This window comes from Salvelinus namaycush, chromosome 8 (genome assembly GCF_016432855.1).
Source record: "Salvelinus namaycush isolate Seneca chromosome 8, SaNama_1.0, whole genome shotgun sequence".
Lineage (NCBI taxonomy): Eukaryota > Metazoa > Chordata > Actinopteri > Salmoniformes > Salmonidae > Salvelinus > Salvelinus namaycush.
The window spans coordinates 10,306,058-10,322,853 of NC_052314.1; the positions used below are offsets into that span (position 1 = coordinate 10,306,058).

Sequence of the window (16,796 nt, forward strand, 5' to 3'; positions counted from 1 at the left end):
CACATGACCTTACTTTTTCATCAAATTATCCAGCACCATCCTCAGACAATTGCTTTAAATGTTTGTCTAATTCTCATTTCTGGAAAAGGCTTACTAAAATAAAGCGTAAGATCCAGGTCATGTGACATGATTAACCAAAACACTAATACAATGCCCTCTCCTAATAAAATGCCCTCTCCTCTTCTTTATTTAACTAGGCAAGTCAGTTAAGAACAAGTTCTTACTTACAATGACGGCCTAGGAACAGTGGGTTAACTGCCTTGTTCAGGGGTAGAACGACAGATTTTTCCCTTGTCAGCTCGGGGATTCGATCTAGCAACCTAGATCGAGGCTACCTGCCGCCCCTCTTCACTCTCCTCCTCTGCTCTTCTCTCTTCACTCTCGGCAGGTAGCCTAGTGGTTAGAGCATTGAACTAGTAATTGAAAAGTTGTAAGATCAAATTCCCGAGCTGATAAGGTACAAATCTGTCGTTCTGCCCCTGAACAAGGCAGTTAACCCACTGTTCCTAGGCTGTCATTGAAAATAAGAATTTGTTCTTAACTGACTTGCCTAGTTAAAAAAAAATAACTCTGCTCTTCTCTCTTCACTCTCATCTGCTCTTCTCTCTCCGCGCTCCTTCTCTTTTCCTGACTCGTCCAGTTTCTCCTCTCATCTTGTTCTACCTATTTTCACAGTCTTGGTCATCTGTCAAGATGGGTCTTCTTTGAGGGTAGCCATAGATAGATCTCTGTCAGCTAGACTAGAGATTCACAGTCTCTGTGTTCAATTCTTATCATGGGTATTGTCTCGGGTTCAATAAAACAAATTGGTATTCATACAGTATCACAATAATTGTTGGCTTATACATGCAGTAAAGAGGTCAATCGAACTCGACCAAAAGAATGGAAATGCCATGGAATATGCGTGGGGGAAAGATCCCAAATCTCCTAATTTCCCCGTCAAAATTAGCCTACAATTAGGATATTGTTTATTTGTATATTTCACACTATGTTGAGGTAAAAATCGGAGTATAATGCTTATAGGGATGTCAACCCCAATATATGTTTATGTCATCATCATCAATCAACTGCATTACAGCTAAAAACAGCTTTGACTACCACCACTGATTTCTGTATGCTAGCTATGCTACCAGCTCATACGAATGGGAGTTAGCATTTAGCAGTTACTTCTTCTAAACCTGAAAAAGGACAACTTCTAAATGTTCTACATTGAAAACAGACAAATTTATCAAAATCTGACTTTAGTAACCACATTGTGGGCCTCTTACAATACATCAATCATGGCTGATTTGACGAATATCCATTTTGTTAGAACAGATTTTTTGAATGTGCGCCAATCCGGCATCCTTCTTCGATCCCACACGATCTGTTTCAGTCTGTAATTCATGGTTTGATTATTATTTGTCACTTCCATGGCTTGGATTAGCGCTTCAGAGAGTGAATCCATGATTAATAAGCTCCACGGCTGTCAAAAACAACTTTTAGGAACACTTCAAGAACCAATAGTCTGACTCTTCACTCTAACAAACTCCAATGAAAAAATAATGGGGAGTCTTTTGCCTTTAAACGGATAAGAAAAAGCTCAGGACTTCTGATTCAGCTCTGCCGTCTTCATCAATGGGATGAATAACATCAGGCATTTATCACCACCAGCACAACCACACATCACCATATATTTTACACATATAGAGCTTAAAGCTGTAGAATCTAACTCTGAGGTTCTTAATGGTTTCTAAGCTAAGATTATGTTTCATACTTCATTTCATTACTTAGAACTACATAGCTAATTCACCATAAAGTAACTATTTGTCAGATAGGATTCTCTTCCTATTGTGTTTTTATCACATGTGCTAGACTGATAATTCACAGATACAACTCAGAACATACAGTCATTTATATGTCCCTCTCTCTCTTCAGCTCAGAACAAACAGTCATTTTATGTCCCTGTCTCTCTTCAGTTCAGAACATACAGTCATTTTATGTCCCTGTCTCTCTTCAGCTCAGAACATACAGCCATTTATATGTCCCTCTCTCTCTTCAACTCAGAACATACAGTCATTTTATGTCCCTGTCTCTCTTCAGTTCAGAACATACAGTCATTTATATGTCCCTCTCTCTCTTCAGTTCAGAACATACAGTCATTTATATGTCCCTCTCTCTCTTCAGCTCAGAACATACAGTCATTTTATGTCCCTGTCTCTCTTCAGTTCAGAACATACAGTCATTTATATGTCCCTCTCTCTCTTCAGCTCAGAACATACAGTCATTTATATGTCCCTGTCTCTCTTCAGTTCAGAACATACAGTCATTTATATGTCCCTGTCTCTCTTCAGCTCAGAACATACAGTCATTTATATGTCCCTGTCTCTCTTCAGTTCAGAACATACAGTCATTTATATGTCCCTCTCTCTCGACAGTTCAGAACATAGTCATTTATATGTCCCTCTCTCTCTTCAGCTCAGAACATACAGTCATTTTATGTCCCTGTCTCTCTTCAGCTCAGAACATACAGTCATTTTATGTCCCTGTCTCTCTTCAGCTCAGAACATACAGTCATTTTATGTCCCTGTCTCTCTTCAGCTCAGAACATACAGTCGTGTTATGTCCCTCTCTCGGAACACGTGCAGGGCCGAAGACAGCTCACGTTCAGAGTTGTGAGATAACAATGTGATTAATTTAACATTGGCCCAGTACTTTTGTAATTCTATACCAGAGTACCTCTTGAATGGGTGTGATAAAAGGCTACAGTAGATAAAGCCGGTACATCTTCATCTCTCGCCTGTTACTTCAGCATACATTTACAAGGTTGTCATCCTTTTCAAAGCGTGTGGCGAGATGGACTTGCTTAGATAGAGGGAGAAAGAAATAACACTTCACATATCTCCCCATGCTCTGACTCCGTTGAGGTTAAGGTTTTCAAATGGATTTCTTTATGCTCGTGGTGCTGAATGAGTCAGTTAATCACTCTATGTAGACTATTCAACCTTGGCCAACCGTCTGTATTGTAGGCAGAAAGACTTCACAGGCCCTGTAAACACTCATACAGAGGCAGAAAGACTTCACAGACCCTGTAGACACACATACAAAGGCAGAAAGACTTCACAAGCCCTGTGTACACACATACAGAGGCAGAAAGACTTCACAGGCCCTGTAAACACACATACAGAGGCAGAAAGACTTCACAGGCCCTGTGTACACACATACAAAGGCAGAAAGACTTCACAGGCTGTGTGTACACACATACAAAGGCAGAAAGACTTCACAGGCCCTGTAGACACACATACAGAGGCAGAAAGACTTCACAGGCCCTGTACACACACATACAGAGGCAGAAAGACTTAACTGTTTTTTCAAGAATGTGGTCTGTCCCTTCAGCACAAAGGCCCATGCTTTCAGCACAAAGGCCCTACCTAAGTTTGGTAATATTTCCCAGTCCTTAAACTAAGACCATACTGTGCTGTATCATGTTAGAAAAACAAGTGAACATGAAAAGTAATTCGTACAACAGAAGGTGTTGACTCCTACATCTTTTTCATTTGGCTGTCCATATGGAAACAGCGTGAGTAACTCGTAAAAAGCACTCTTCACTCCTCTCATCTTTCCACTCATGTGTAGCTATTTTGCATGCTTTTCCTTGATCTGCCTCAAAATTTCAATACCTCAGTCGGGTAAGTTTTCATATATCCACAAGCGTCTCTCCTCCCAGCTCCCTACCTGAGATGGAGAGGCAGGTCTGAATAATTATTCTATCTTCTTCTCCGGCAATGGGCTAGGGAGAAATATGGAGCAGGGGAATAGGCATTCTCACTGGCTTTTCACGGCAAGCATGCAGAACTAGTAAAGCTTCAGTTGATTTTTTAACAATCTTCAGACCTTGAAGGGATTCATATCTCTGCCAAACTTGATGAATGTGGAACTGCACTGTGTTATTTTGGGAGAAAAAACATTGAATTAGCAATGAATATGACTGCGGGACAGAAATTGCAAGCCTGTATTCAGTCAAACCCACATCAGTGCTGTGTTGGATGATGAAACACTATATTGTGTGTGCCTTGATCATTGAATTAAATTAAAAGTAACGACAACAAAAAGAGGAAAAAGTTATGCATGCATTTGCAATTCTAAGTGTAGGATGAATGTTATGCACAAGAATCTTTTCAAGAAATAATGCAGATTGATAGGTTAAAGACAAGATGATTGAGTGTACAGGAGTCCCTTACCTTATGAAATACACAAAGTATTCCAACACACATGCATGTGTGAGTCTGTTCCTGCCTGTGTATAAAATGCTTGATTGAGACTGTAGGAGTGCCTTAGCGTATGAACACACACACATCCTCACATATGAGCATCAATAGAGTTTTTTTTCTCCACACTGGTTTTTGGGAGCAAAGTGTAGGGGTTACCCGTAAACAGAGTTTGAAATGTACCGAATCAGACGTCCAAGCTTTGAGCAGCGCTTCGACAGTGAATGTGACTATAGCCAGAGGCTAATTGCTAACCCAACCGCGTTCCCATTCGCCTGAGTGGCTTCATACATACGCTTATTTTTAGATTAGTGTCAGGAGGCTAATAGAGAATGAGCATAAACAGGACTATTTGCCTCTAATGCTAACATTTACTCTGATAAAACCATCAGAATATAAAGGCTTTTGTGTCTTGTTTAGAACACGATTACTAGAGCATAGAAAAATAGAATAGTCATCAGGGTGATTTCGTCCATTAGTTTGGACATGGACTTTTAACTAAACAGTGATAAGGGTCCAGTTTCAGTTTTGGGGCTTTCTGCTGTGTCACATTATTTGTTCCTTCCTTTTGATATTTGAATGAACGAACGAACAAACAAACAATTAAATGAATTCACTGACAGGTTGCAAACCATATGTAGCTCGTTGCAGAATTTCCTCTCCCACCCCTGAGCCAGAATCCTGCATTGGGTCCGATACTGTATATATTAGAAACTGACCCGTAAAGGACTCTACCCTGAGCACTCTGAGATGCCAAGAAACAATCAATAGTGGGAGATGAATTGTAATAAGCTAGGAAATCTCTCACTGCTGTTTTTCAGGTCTAATGTCTGCTGTCTGTCAGTGTCCTAAAGAATGCCACTTCAGTCAGGGTTCTATTCAATAGCAATCATTGAATTAATAGAACATAAAACAATGACTACTCTTACCTCACATGCTGACAGCAGGGCTGCCATTAGACACTTGAACCATGACCCTGTTGGCACATTAAGGGGGAAATTGTAGCAGAGATATATATTGGCATTCTCATGACTTATTTGCACTGCCAATAGAGGAAATGAAATATGTGTGGACATTGGCCTCCATTGGAGGTAAATGAAATGTGGACGTGTCTCCGGAGTCAGAGAGTTCTACATGACCTATTGTACAATAACACTCCTCCATCTTTTTTATTGACATCCAAAACAACCAATCAAAAATATTGTTTTAATACGGTGCTATCCGGAAGAGTTTTGTAAAAGGGAAAGTCTATCTGCCGTAGCCTCGAGACTGCACAAATCAGATTGACATGAATTTGGCAGGTGTTGTCACAATAACCCATTTATGAAGCATAACACAGTATATAATTCACAAGCAATTACTGCAACTTTTTTTTTTACAGATCCTCGAGCCCACCTACAGTTCAATGTCATCTGTCAATGCATTCCTTTCACAAAAGCTCTCCTTCCTGTTGCTTCTAGCCTAAGGCATAAAGTAAAGCGTTTGGCCTTCTGGATTGAGATTCCTTGAGGCAGAAAGGAGCATTGGTGATAAGCTGCTGAATTCAAGGTCCATACCAAGGTTGATCTTGGACGTAAAACCCTTGTATGTGGCCTGTAATTAATGAAATGCCAGTAGATCTACTTTGAGATGAATGAAACGCCAGTAGATCTACTTTGAGATGAATGAAACGCCTGTAGATCTACTTTGAGATGAATGAAACGCCTGTAGATCTACTTTGAGATGAATGAAACGCCAGTAGATCTACTTTGAGAATAATGAAACGCCAGTAGATCTACTTTGAGATGAATGAAACATCAGTAGATCTACTTTGAGAATAATGAAATTCCTGTATATCTACTTAAAGATGAATGCGATGGCTTTTTTTTGTTTTTACAGTAACTCACTGAAAGAGAGGTGCGCTCATTTGCATCCATACCAAATGCAAAGACACTGTACATTGATACCAAAAAATGTAACATTACCAATAAACAAACAATTTGTCAGCATTAGAGCAATGTGCGGATTCTTCACTCTTTTGTCATCCATATCATCCACTTTCATCCCCTATCGTCCACTGTCATCCACTGTCATCCACTGTCATTTACAGTCATCCACTATCATCCACTATCATCTACTGTCATCCACTATCATCCATATCATCCACTGTCATCCACTGTCATCCACTATCATCCACAATCATCCATATCATTCTCATGCCACTGCTTGGAACACAGTTTTGTGTTTTGGAGGGGCTTTTTGCATATGTCAAGGGTCAGCCTGTCACAATGGATCGTTAAGGGCTTGTAAGTAAGCATTTCACGGTAAGGATTACACCTGTTGAATTCGACGCATGTGACAAATAAGATTTGATTTGAGAGCATCCCATGTGAGAGCACTAATCTGGCCCCATTGTCACGTTCCTGACCTGTTTTCCGTTGTCATGTATTTGTTTTAGTTGGTCAGGGCGTGAGTTGGGTGGGTTGGTCTAGGTTTGATTTTCTATGTTGGGATTTTGTGTTCGGCCTGGTATGATTCTCAATCAGAGACAGCTGTGAATCGTTGTCCCTGATTGAGAATCATACTAAGGCAGCCAGGGTTTCACTTGTGTTTTGTGGGTGTTTGTTCCTGTGTCAGTGTTTGGGCCACACAGGACTGTTTCAGGTTAGTCACGTTTGTTGGTTGTTGTATTTTGTAGTGTTTGTTGTTTTTCCATTAAATAATGAACACTTACCAATCCGCATCTTGGTCCGATCCATGCTCCTCCTCGTCTGAGGAGGAGAACGACTACGACAGCCGTTACACCCATGAAAACCTTTCAAGTGTCTGACATTCTGTTGAAAGCTGTCATTCTGCCGTGTCTCTGTTGTCACCATGTAACTGGGGCTGATTTCCAATCTTATCATTCATCAAGACTGATTTGGTACCAGAGCCCCGCACCATCATCATTATCGAGAAATATTCGGGGAATATTTTTTACTTCATATCAACATGATTTTGCTGGGGGGCTCTGGATCCCGAGGATGGTATGGTGATTCATCGCTGTGCAGATGCGATTTGCCATGCATTTATTCATGTTGAAGAAGGTAGGACTTGGATATAATCAAAACCTGCGCCCACTCAGTAATCATAAATTACTGAGGGTGTCTGCTCTTTCATTACAATATGCCGTTGCTCTGGATTCAGTTTCTAAAGGAATCTACTTTGTAGGCTGCGTGGGTAATTGGAAGCTTGAGAGTGGGTCAACCCGTGATTATGTCTGGGATTGGTTCAATCAACGCATCGCCCAACCATCTAATCATCTATGTAAAGAGCAACAGAGTCGCCGTATAAAAAAATGTAGTCACGTTTGTTACAATCAAAGGGCTGATTGGAGTGCAGAACGGTTAAGAATGAGCATTAATGTTGTTGTTTTTGACCGAGTCAGAGCAGAGGTATTGTCAGACTGGCCCGTCATCGTTTAAGTCTAGGTGGGTTCATTCTGTAGCATCACTTGAACCTATATGACAAAAGTTTAGATGAACTACAGATATGACAGTATATCATGTCAGATGCATTGATACGCAAAGCAAGCTAATTGTTGCTGGCTTATCAGTCAACTAAATGTCTACTCTAAGTAGATGAATAAGTATACAGTGCCTTCAGAATGCATTCACACCCATTGACTTTTTCCACATTTTGTTGTGTTACTGCCTGAATTTAAAATGGATTCAATTTAGATTTTGTGTCACTTACCTACACACAATACCCCATAATGTCAAAGTGGAATTATGTTTAAAGACATTTTTACAAATTAATAAAAAATGAAAAGCTGAAATGTCTTGAGTCAATAAGTATTCAACCCTTTTGTTATAGCGATCCTAAATAAGTTCAGGATTTGTTTTTGCAAGTCACATAATAAATTGCATGGACTCACTCTGTGTGCAATAATATTGTATAACATGATTTTTGAATGACTACCTCATCTCTGTACCCCACACATACAATTATTTTTAAGGTCCTCAGCCGAGCAGTGAATTTCAAACACAGATTCATCCACAATGACCAGGGAGGTGATAAGAAAAAACTGAAGATGGATCAACAACATTGTAGTTACTCCACAATACTAACCTAAAGGACAGAGTGAAAATAAGGAAGCCAGTAGAGAATACAAATATTCCAAACATGCATCCTGTTTCAATAAGGCACTAAAGTAAAATTGCAAAATAAATGTGTCAAAGAAATGAACTTTATGTCTAATACAAAGCGTTATGTTTGGGGCAAATCCAGCAAAACATATCACTAAGTACCACTCTTGGGGTGGCAGGTAGCTTAGTGGTTAGAGTGTTGGGCCAGTAACCAGAAGGTTTCTGTATCGAATCCCTGAGCTGGCAAGGTAAAAATCTGTTGTTCTTCCCCTGAGCAAGGCAGTGTTCCCTGAGAGCCAAAGATGTGGATGTCGATTAAGGCAGCCCCCCGCATCTCTCTGATTCAGAGGGGTTGGGATAAATGCAGAAGACACATTTCAGTTGAATACATTCAGTTGGACAACTGACTAGGTATCTCCCTTTCATATTTTCAGGCATGGTGGTGGCTGCATCATGTTATGGGTATGCTTTTCATCACGTGGAGTTTTTTTGAATAAAAAGAAACAGAATAGAGCTAAGCACAGGCAAAATCTTAGAGGAAAACCTGGTTCAGTCTCCTTTTTAACAGACACTGGTAGACAAATTCACCTTTCCGTTATTAGAGGCTTCTAAGGGGAGGACAGCTAATAGTAATGGCTGGAACAGAGCGAATGGAATGGCATCAAACCATGTGATTTATGTATTTGATACCATTCTACCTATTCCTCTCCAGCCATGACCACGAGCCCATCCTCTCCAATAAGGTGCGACCAACCTCCTGTGCTTTCGGCAAGACAAAAACCTAAAACAGTTTGCTTACAATGTTCCTGAGTGGCTTAGTTACAATTTTGAATTAAATCTGCTTGAAAATCTGTAGCAAGACTTGAAAATTACTGTCTAGTAATGATCAAAACCAACTGGACAGAGCTTGAAGAATTTTTTAAAGAATAATGTGCAAATATTGTACAATCCAGGCATGCAAAGCTCATAGAGACTTGCCCAGAAAGACGCACAGCTCTAATCTCTGCCAACAATGATTCTAACATGTATTGACGCGGGGTTGAATACTTATCTAATCAAGCTATATGAGTGTTTCATTTTTCATAAATGTTTTACATATGTCAGAAAATATTTTCCAAAATGTTAGAATTCTTCTTCCATTTTGACATTACTTTGAGTATTTTGTGTAGATCGTCGACAAAAAATTACAATTAAATCAATTTTTAATCCTACCTTGTAACATAAACAATTTTGGGAAAAGTCAAGGAGTGTGAATACTTTCTGAAGGCACTGTATGTCTATGAAATTGTACTGTGAGTATTTCTGTAACATACAGTATCACCGTGGATTCTTGGTTATTGCAAATGTTTGTATGCTGCCAATTCCTCATGCATTTTCTAACCTTCATTAGTCATTAAAATACAAATGAAAATGTACAAATCTCATCTTGTGATCTTTATCATAACGTTTATTTTATTTTAAATGATGTGCCAACTTGAAAGGGCACGAAAATACGGGGGGATATCTTCAGACTGGAGGATTTCCTCCTGTGCCTAATTAAGACTTGTGTGTATTGCAGTGAGATGCAGATAGATGTGCTGTGTATGTCCAAACAATCAGACCTATTCTTCCTGTTTCATTTGCAGCTCTCTGCCAAGCCGCCGCACAAAGGCAAGAGGGTGATATGTGGGAAATTGTGTCAATGGATTAATTTATCACTGACAGACACAGGAAGCATAATGTGGTTGTGGGTGGTGTTTTGGAGAGTCAGATCTCTTATCTGATACTTCAGGCCCAATCCTCTCAACTTCTCTGCAGAAAATGTAATAATACATGGTTCTCTTGAGATGTATATTTTTAATAATGCTCTCCACTTCCTTCCCGACTGTGTTGGATTTTGCGAGTTTTAAGGACACGAGGTGGTACATGAGCAGTGTTACTGTAGGCAGGTCATCTGGGAGACAAGATAGCTACCTGAAAGGAATTTGGAACTTTGGCAGTGTAGATTGTAGTCAGTAGTGACGGCTAAACCATTTTTCTTGGTTGTATCTGTGACAGGTACACTGAAAAACAATCTCAAGAGAGCCTTGACTATAACAATGGCAATGCATTCTCCATCTTTTTTGAAGCAGAGGATTTAGCATCTTGTAAACACTCAAGCTATGTTATGTTGTGATAACACAAACAGCCAAGTTCATTGTTTCAGTCATATTTTCTCTAAATGTATGTACATTTTTCAGTAATGTTAAAAGGCCCAATGCAGCCAATTTTATATAAATATCAAATAATTCCTTGGTAACAATTAAGTACCTTACTGTAATAGTTTCCCATTAATATTGACATTTTTTTTTGCAAAAACAATATTTCTCAAGCAGAATTTTGCAAGGACTGTCTGGTAGTGGTCTGAGTGGGGAGGGGAAAACTTAAAACTAGCTGTTATTGGCAGAGAGATTTGGAACTCTCTTTGTTATTGGTCTATTAACCAATTTACCGCCTGGTGATGTCATCAGACAAGCCGAAACTACCGCCCATGCAAAACTGCTGAATAGAAGGTCCTGTGTATATTGTATTTTCAACCAGCATCTATCAGGAAATAACACTGATCACATTTCTTCACACTTTATCGGTGTTAGTTTCATCACCTATTGTACAATATGATACAAAAAACAGGAAAAACTGAATTTTGACTGCAGTGAGCTTCCTGTTTTACAGGAAGTGCTGGGACTCCTGTCACATTTAATGAGAATGGCGATGCTCCAGGACGCTACGACATCTTTCAGTACCAGATCAACAACAGATCAACAGCAGAGTACAAGGTCATCGGCCACTGGACCGACCAGCTATACCTAAATGTAAGGATGATTGCCGTTACTCCACTTTCCTTCAATGTTACGTCACTGCTTTGTCTCTGCCAAATGTTATTGTATCCAAGTCTTAAGAATGTTGTTAAAAATAACATTTACTTCCATGGGGACACATTTTCTCCAATATCTGTAAAAAAAACTGTCATATACAATTCATTTAACTAATTTGCCAAAATTGAAAGAGAGAGATTTGACTTAATTTAATGAGGATGATGATGATGATGATGATGATGATGATGATGACAACAATGATGATGTTGATAAATTAAGTCAATGTTATTGAGTCATCTTCTTTTAGTTCTTGCCCATTTTTAAGATCAATGTCATATTCTGCCCCCCTCAGATGGATGCCATGCAGTGGACCAGTGGAGACCCCTCTGTGCCCGCCTCTGTGTGCAGCCTGCCCTGCAAGATGGGAGAGAGAAAGAAGGTGGTGAAGGGAGTACCATGTTGCTGGCACTGCGAGCGCTGTGAGGGCTACCACTTCCAGGCCTGTGAGTTCATGTGTGAGCTGTGCCCGTATGAGCAACGCCCTGACCAGAACCGCACCGGGTGCCAACCTATCCCCATCATCAAGCTGGAGTGGCACTCTCCCTGGGCAGTGTTGCCAGTCTTTATCTCTGTCCTGGGCATTCTGGCTACCACCTTCGTCATTGTCACCTTTGTTCGTTACCACGACACGCCCATTGTCCGAGCATCAGGCCGAGAGATGAGCTATGTTTTGCTCACAGGTATCTTCCTGTGCTATGCTATCACCTTCCCCATGATCGCAGCCCCTGACGTTGCCGTTTGCTCCTTTAGGCGCATTTTCCTGGGCCTGGGGATGTGCTTCAGCTACGCTGCTTTGCTTACCAAAACCAACCGCATCCACCGCATCTTCGAGCAGGGCAAGAAGGCTGTGACTGCACCGCGGTTCATCTCCCCGGCCTCCCAGCTGGTCATCACCTTCAGCCTGATCTCAGTTCAGTTAATGGGCGTGTTTGTGTGGTTCGCTGCCGACCCGCCGCACACGGTAGTGGACTATGGTGAGCAGCGCACGCAGGACCCTGAGAACGCCCGCGGGGTGCTCAAGTGTGACATCTCAGACCTCTCACTCATCTGCTCGCTTGGATACAGTATCCTGTTGATGGTCACATGTACTGTTTATGCCATCAAGACCAGGGGAGTGCCAGAGACCTTCAACGAGGCCAAGCCTATTGGATTTACTATGTACACTACCTGCATTATTTGGTTAGCATTTATACCCATCTTCTTTGGGACGGCACAGTCGGCAGAAAGGGTGAGTCTGTTTTGATCGTGTTTGTATTTAATACACCTACATTGGGGATATTCAAATATTACCCTACGATGTCCGGAGCCTGCTGGTTTTCTGTTCTACCTGATAATGAATTGCACACACTTGGTGTCCCAGGTCTAAATCAGTCCAAAGATTAGAGGGGAAGGATGAGAAAAGCAGTGGAACTGGCTTCAAGGTCCAGATTTGAATTTGAGGGGTCTACAGTGTAATTGTGAGTAATCTATTGTGTGGAATTGGCTAATATGCTGTGAATCTCAGAGGCTCTTTGGTGATAAGAGTTGGTAGAAAATGGAAAGAGTCTGTGGTCTGTGTCGTGTTCTCACTTAAGGTCAGTAATTATTTTGACCCCTAGAGTTTACTAGCCACTCAATTTAATTAACTACCCTCACTTCCATTCTCTGCACTGACTGTTGGTCATGTAATGACATGTGGAATTAAATTGCTAATGATATGGTTGTTCTGGACTATTTTTACAATTAGAACGTTGCATATGATTTGCGGGGAAGTGCGACGGCTATCAGTCACACTTGGGAAGAATGGTATCTGTAAATAAGCTGAGGAACGTCTCCCTCAATCTTCATATTGCCTATTTTGTCATTCCATAGATGAGTTGGTTGTTTAGCAACAAGACTGACGTATGCACAACTAGGGGGCAAAACAGACAGGGTTGGCTTAGATAGTTGACATGTAAACTATATTTTGTCTCCAATGTTTATTGAAAACATAAATACATTTGCATAATGAGCACTTGTTGTCTCTCAAGTACATCGTTACAGTTGTTGGTAAACTACTTCGAATTTTTGTCATATTAGCATATTAGCACGTGACATCAGCCAAAACACCTCAAAACAAGACATGGTATCAAGAACAAGATAAAACTAGCTGAAACGGGCCACCTATGATTCTCCACATGGCAGCAGCTTGTCATTGTTGCCAGCTGTCTGGCCATCCAGAATCAAACAACACACGGACTTCTGCCCCATTGAAGCGTGCTCATCGTTTTCGTGACGTTGTCAGCTAACCCATCTATAGGATTAGGCCTACAATGCACATTGTCAGTCAGTGTTATGCCACACATCACGACCTAGCAAATCCCATGGCAATACTTTCAATTGGTCCAAATTCTACAGCAAACTGGACAATTTCATATGATTTCAAAGGTTACCGTAGATAGGCTGCTAGATGGATGATTTCAAAGGTTACCGTAGATAGGCTGCTAGATGGATGATTTCAAAGGCTACCATAGATAGGTTGCTGGATATAGGTTGCTAGATGGATGACTTCAAAGAGGGATTTTTCCATTGAAGTTTTTTACTGAAAGCTGCGTCAGTCTTTTAAATTGAGTAGCTGAGTGAAGAAAGACTTTGTTTTCTTCCCCACTATTTTTGGGCCAGATCTCATTAGTACAGTTTTCTTGTGAGTTCAGGAAACTCTTGTGAGTTTCTTGTGAAGTTCTGTCACATCGTTACAGTTTTTTGGATGTCTTGAAACAATGGTTGGTCTGCAACAATTAAGGCGTTACTAATGATCAACACAGAAACCATGACAGTAATGTAGCATATTTGGTTGTTTTTATATATCCTCCAATGCATTCAGTGTAGACCTCTTTATGGATCCACATTAAAACAGTGGAACACTTGGAACATTTCACCCAGGCTTTGAGTAGCAGCAGATGTAGCCAGGCCTTTCAAAGCTGAATATTGGCTTACTTAGGTCACAAATATTGCAAACTATAGTTGCATTATAGAAGGTCTTAACTAGCCAAGCCATACACAGTCCTAATAAATTAATGTAATGCTGTTCCAATTTCATGTAAGAAAACAAATGGTTTAGAATCATTACTATTCATTGTTAAGCTTATTATAGTCTACCCCATGGGAGCAGCTTACTGTGGACCAAATAAATAATAAAAACGAGTTATTATTTTTGAAGTCTCTTAAGTGTACCCATAACTGTTTTCCCAGATGGTGATTATACCTCATTATTTTGTATCTTTATTAGTCGAGCATGTTGCAGTCTGTAGGGAGCGAGGTACAGTAGTAGACCAAAGTCCCTATGGTGCCTGTGATATTCTGTTGTCTTCCGAAAATCCCACATGAGTTTAAGAGTATTGAGATATTGATCAGATATGCTCACTTTCGTCAGGGAGAGAAGGACCCTATTGACCATCATGTCACACAACCAATTTAAGTAATTGGACATGACACTGTTAGTGACAAGGTTTTGAGCACTGCCTGAAATTGTAGAATTGCAGGTGACTCTTGGTCATCAGTTTCTCAATGTGGCTTTCTGGGCAAAGTGGTAAGAAGAGGGGAGTTGCTGGCAATGCAGGTGAGAGCCATATTTATTCTTTAATAAGATAATAAAGATTGCATTCTCTATCTAATAAAGTATTAGTTCAAGGACAGCTCGTCTTCTAAACCTTTAATGGTTGAAACATGATTTGGGCTCTGTAAAACGTTCTGCTAGTATAATACAGAATGGTTGAAACATGATTTGGGCTTGGTAAAATGTTCTGCTTTTATAATACAGAATGGTTGAACTAGTAGTGTTGTGAATCACAGACTCAGATTTGCAAAGAACCTTATTCCACAAGTAACATATGTAGTCTATCAAATGACCTTATATCACAAGTAACATATGAATGTAGTCTATCAAAGGACCTTATAACACAAGTAACATATTAATGTATTCTATCAAATTGAGCTAGTAATATATACGTAAAAAAATATACAAGCTACAGGGAATTGTGTCTACCCTGTTATTTACAGAGACTGGGTTGTTTACAGAGACTGGGTTGTTTACAGAGACTGGGTTGTTTACAGAGACTGGGTTGTTTACAGAGACTGGGTTGTTTACAGAGACTGGGTTGTTTACAGAGACTGGGTTGTTTACAGAGACTGGGTTGTTTACAGCGGCTGGGTTGTTTACAGCGGCTGGGTTGTTTACAGAGACTGGGTTGTTTACAGAGACTGGGTTGTTTACAGAGACTGGGTTGTTTACAGCGGCTGGATTGTTTACAGCGGCTGGGTTGTTTACAGAGACTGGGTTGTTTACAGCGGCTGGGTTGTTTACAGAGACTGGGTTGTTTACAGAGACTGGGTTGTTTACAGCGGCTGGGTTGTTTACAGAGACTGGGTTGTTTACAGCGGCTGGGTTGTTTACAGCGACTGGGTTGTTTACAGAGACTGGGTTGTTTACAGAGACTGGGTTATTTACAGAGACTGGGTTGTTTACAGAGACTGGGTTGTTTACAGCGGCTGGGTTGTTTACAGCGGCTGGGTTGTTTACAGAGACTGGGTTGTTTACAGAGACTGGGTTGTTTACAGCGACTGGGTTGTTTACAGAGGCTGGGTTGTTTACAGAGACTGGGTTGTTTACAGAGGCTGGGTTGTTTACAGAGACTGGGTTGTTTACAGAGACTGGGTTGTTTACAGAGACTGGGTTGTTTACAGCGGCTGGGTTGTTTACAGAGACTGGGTTGTTTACAGCGGCTGGGTTGTTTACAGAGATTGGGTTGTTTACAGCGGCTGGGTTGTTTACAGAGACTGGGTTGTTTACAGCGGCTGGGTTGTTTACAGAGACTGGGTTGTTTACAGCGGCTGGGTTGTTTACAGCGACTGGGTTGTTTACAGAGACTGGGTTGTTGACAGAGATTGGGTTGTTTACAGCGGCTGGGTTGTTTACAGAGACTGGGTTGTTTACAGCGGCTGGGTTGTTTACAGAGACTGGGTTGTTTACAGTGGCTGGGTTATTTACAGAGGCTGTGAGAAACATTACCAACACCTTGATCTTTTATTATTCTTTTTTGTATTATTTGATATGTAATATGTTGTGTCTGCTTAGCGCTGAAGTAAGAAACACAGCCGTGGCTAAAGGTATTGACTTTTCTGTCACCCCTTCTTTAGGAATAGATGCACCAATCCCACTTCTACTGTACCTAGTGTAAACATATGCTAATAGAATGAATGATACAGTGCATAAACCTACAGGATCATAAAATCTGTTAAGCGGAACGACACAGGGGAACCCAAGAGCAGACTCAGATGAGGAAACAGTGATGAATGAACCAAAATATGTATTGTTGCACAGAGAGATATGGAGTGCAGATCCGGGGTAGCTCGGATGAGTTGCAGAAAAACTAGATGTGGAGACTGAGGTTGGAGTTAGCTGAGTAGAACAGGGTTAACAGGTCCTGAGGGGAATCCAAGGTAGTGGTGGTGAGTAAAATCCAGAGCAAGGTAGTTGGGTGGTGAGATGTGGAACAGGAGACAGATGCCAGAGACAGAGCAGTAACTGCAAT

The 16,796-nt window shown here is 40.8% G+C and overlaps 1 protein-coding gene across 1 annotated transcript in view; it reads left to right on the forward strand.

The window, feature by feature from the left end:
- LOC120051754 (metabotropic glutamate receptor 8) overlaps positions 1–16,796 on the forward strand; it is a 190,082-nt gene that overhangs the window by 162,443 nt on the left and 10,843 nt on the right. Inside the window, exons 7-8 of the mRNA XM_038998641.1 lie at positions 11,045–11,184; positions 11,540–12,475. Coding sequence (XP_038854569.1) covers positions 11,045–11,184; positions 11,540–12,475 — 1,076 coding nt within the window. The remainder of the gene's footprint in view (positions 1–11,044; positions 11,185–11,539; positions 12,476–16,796) is intronic.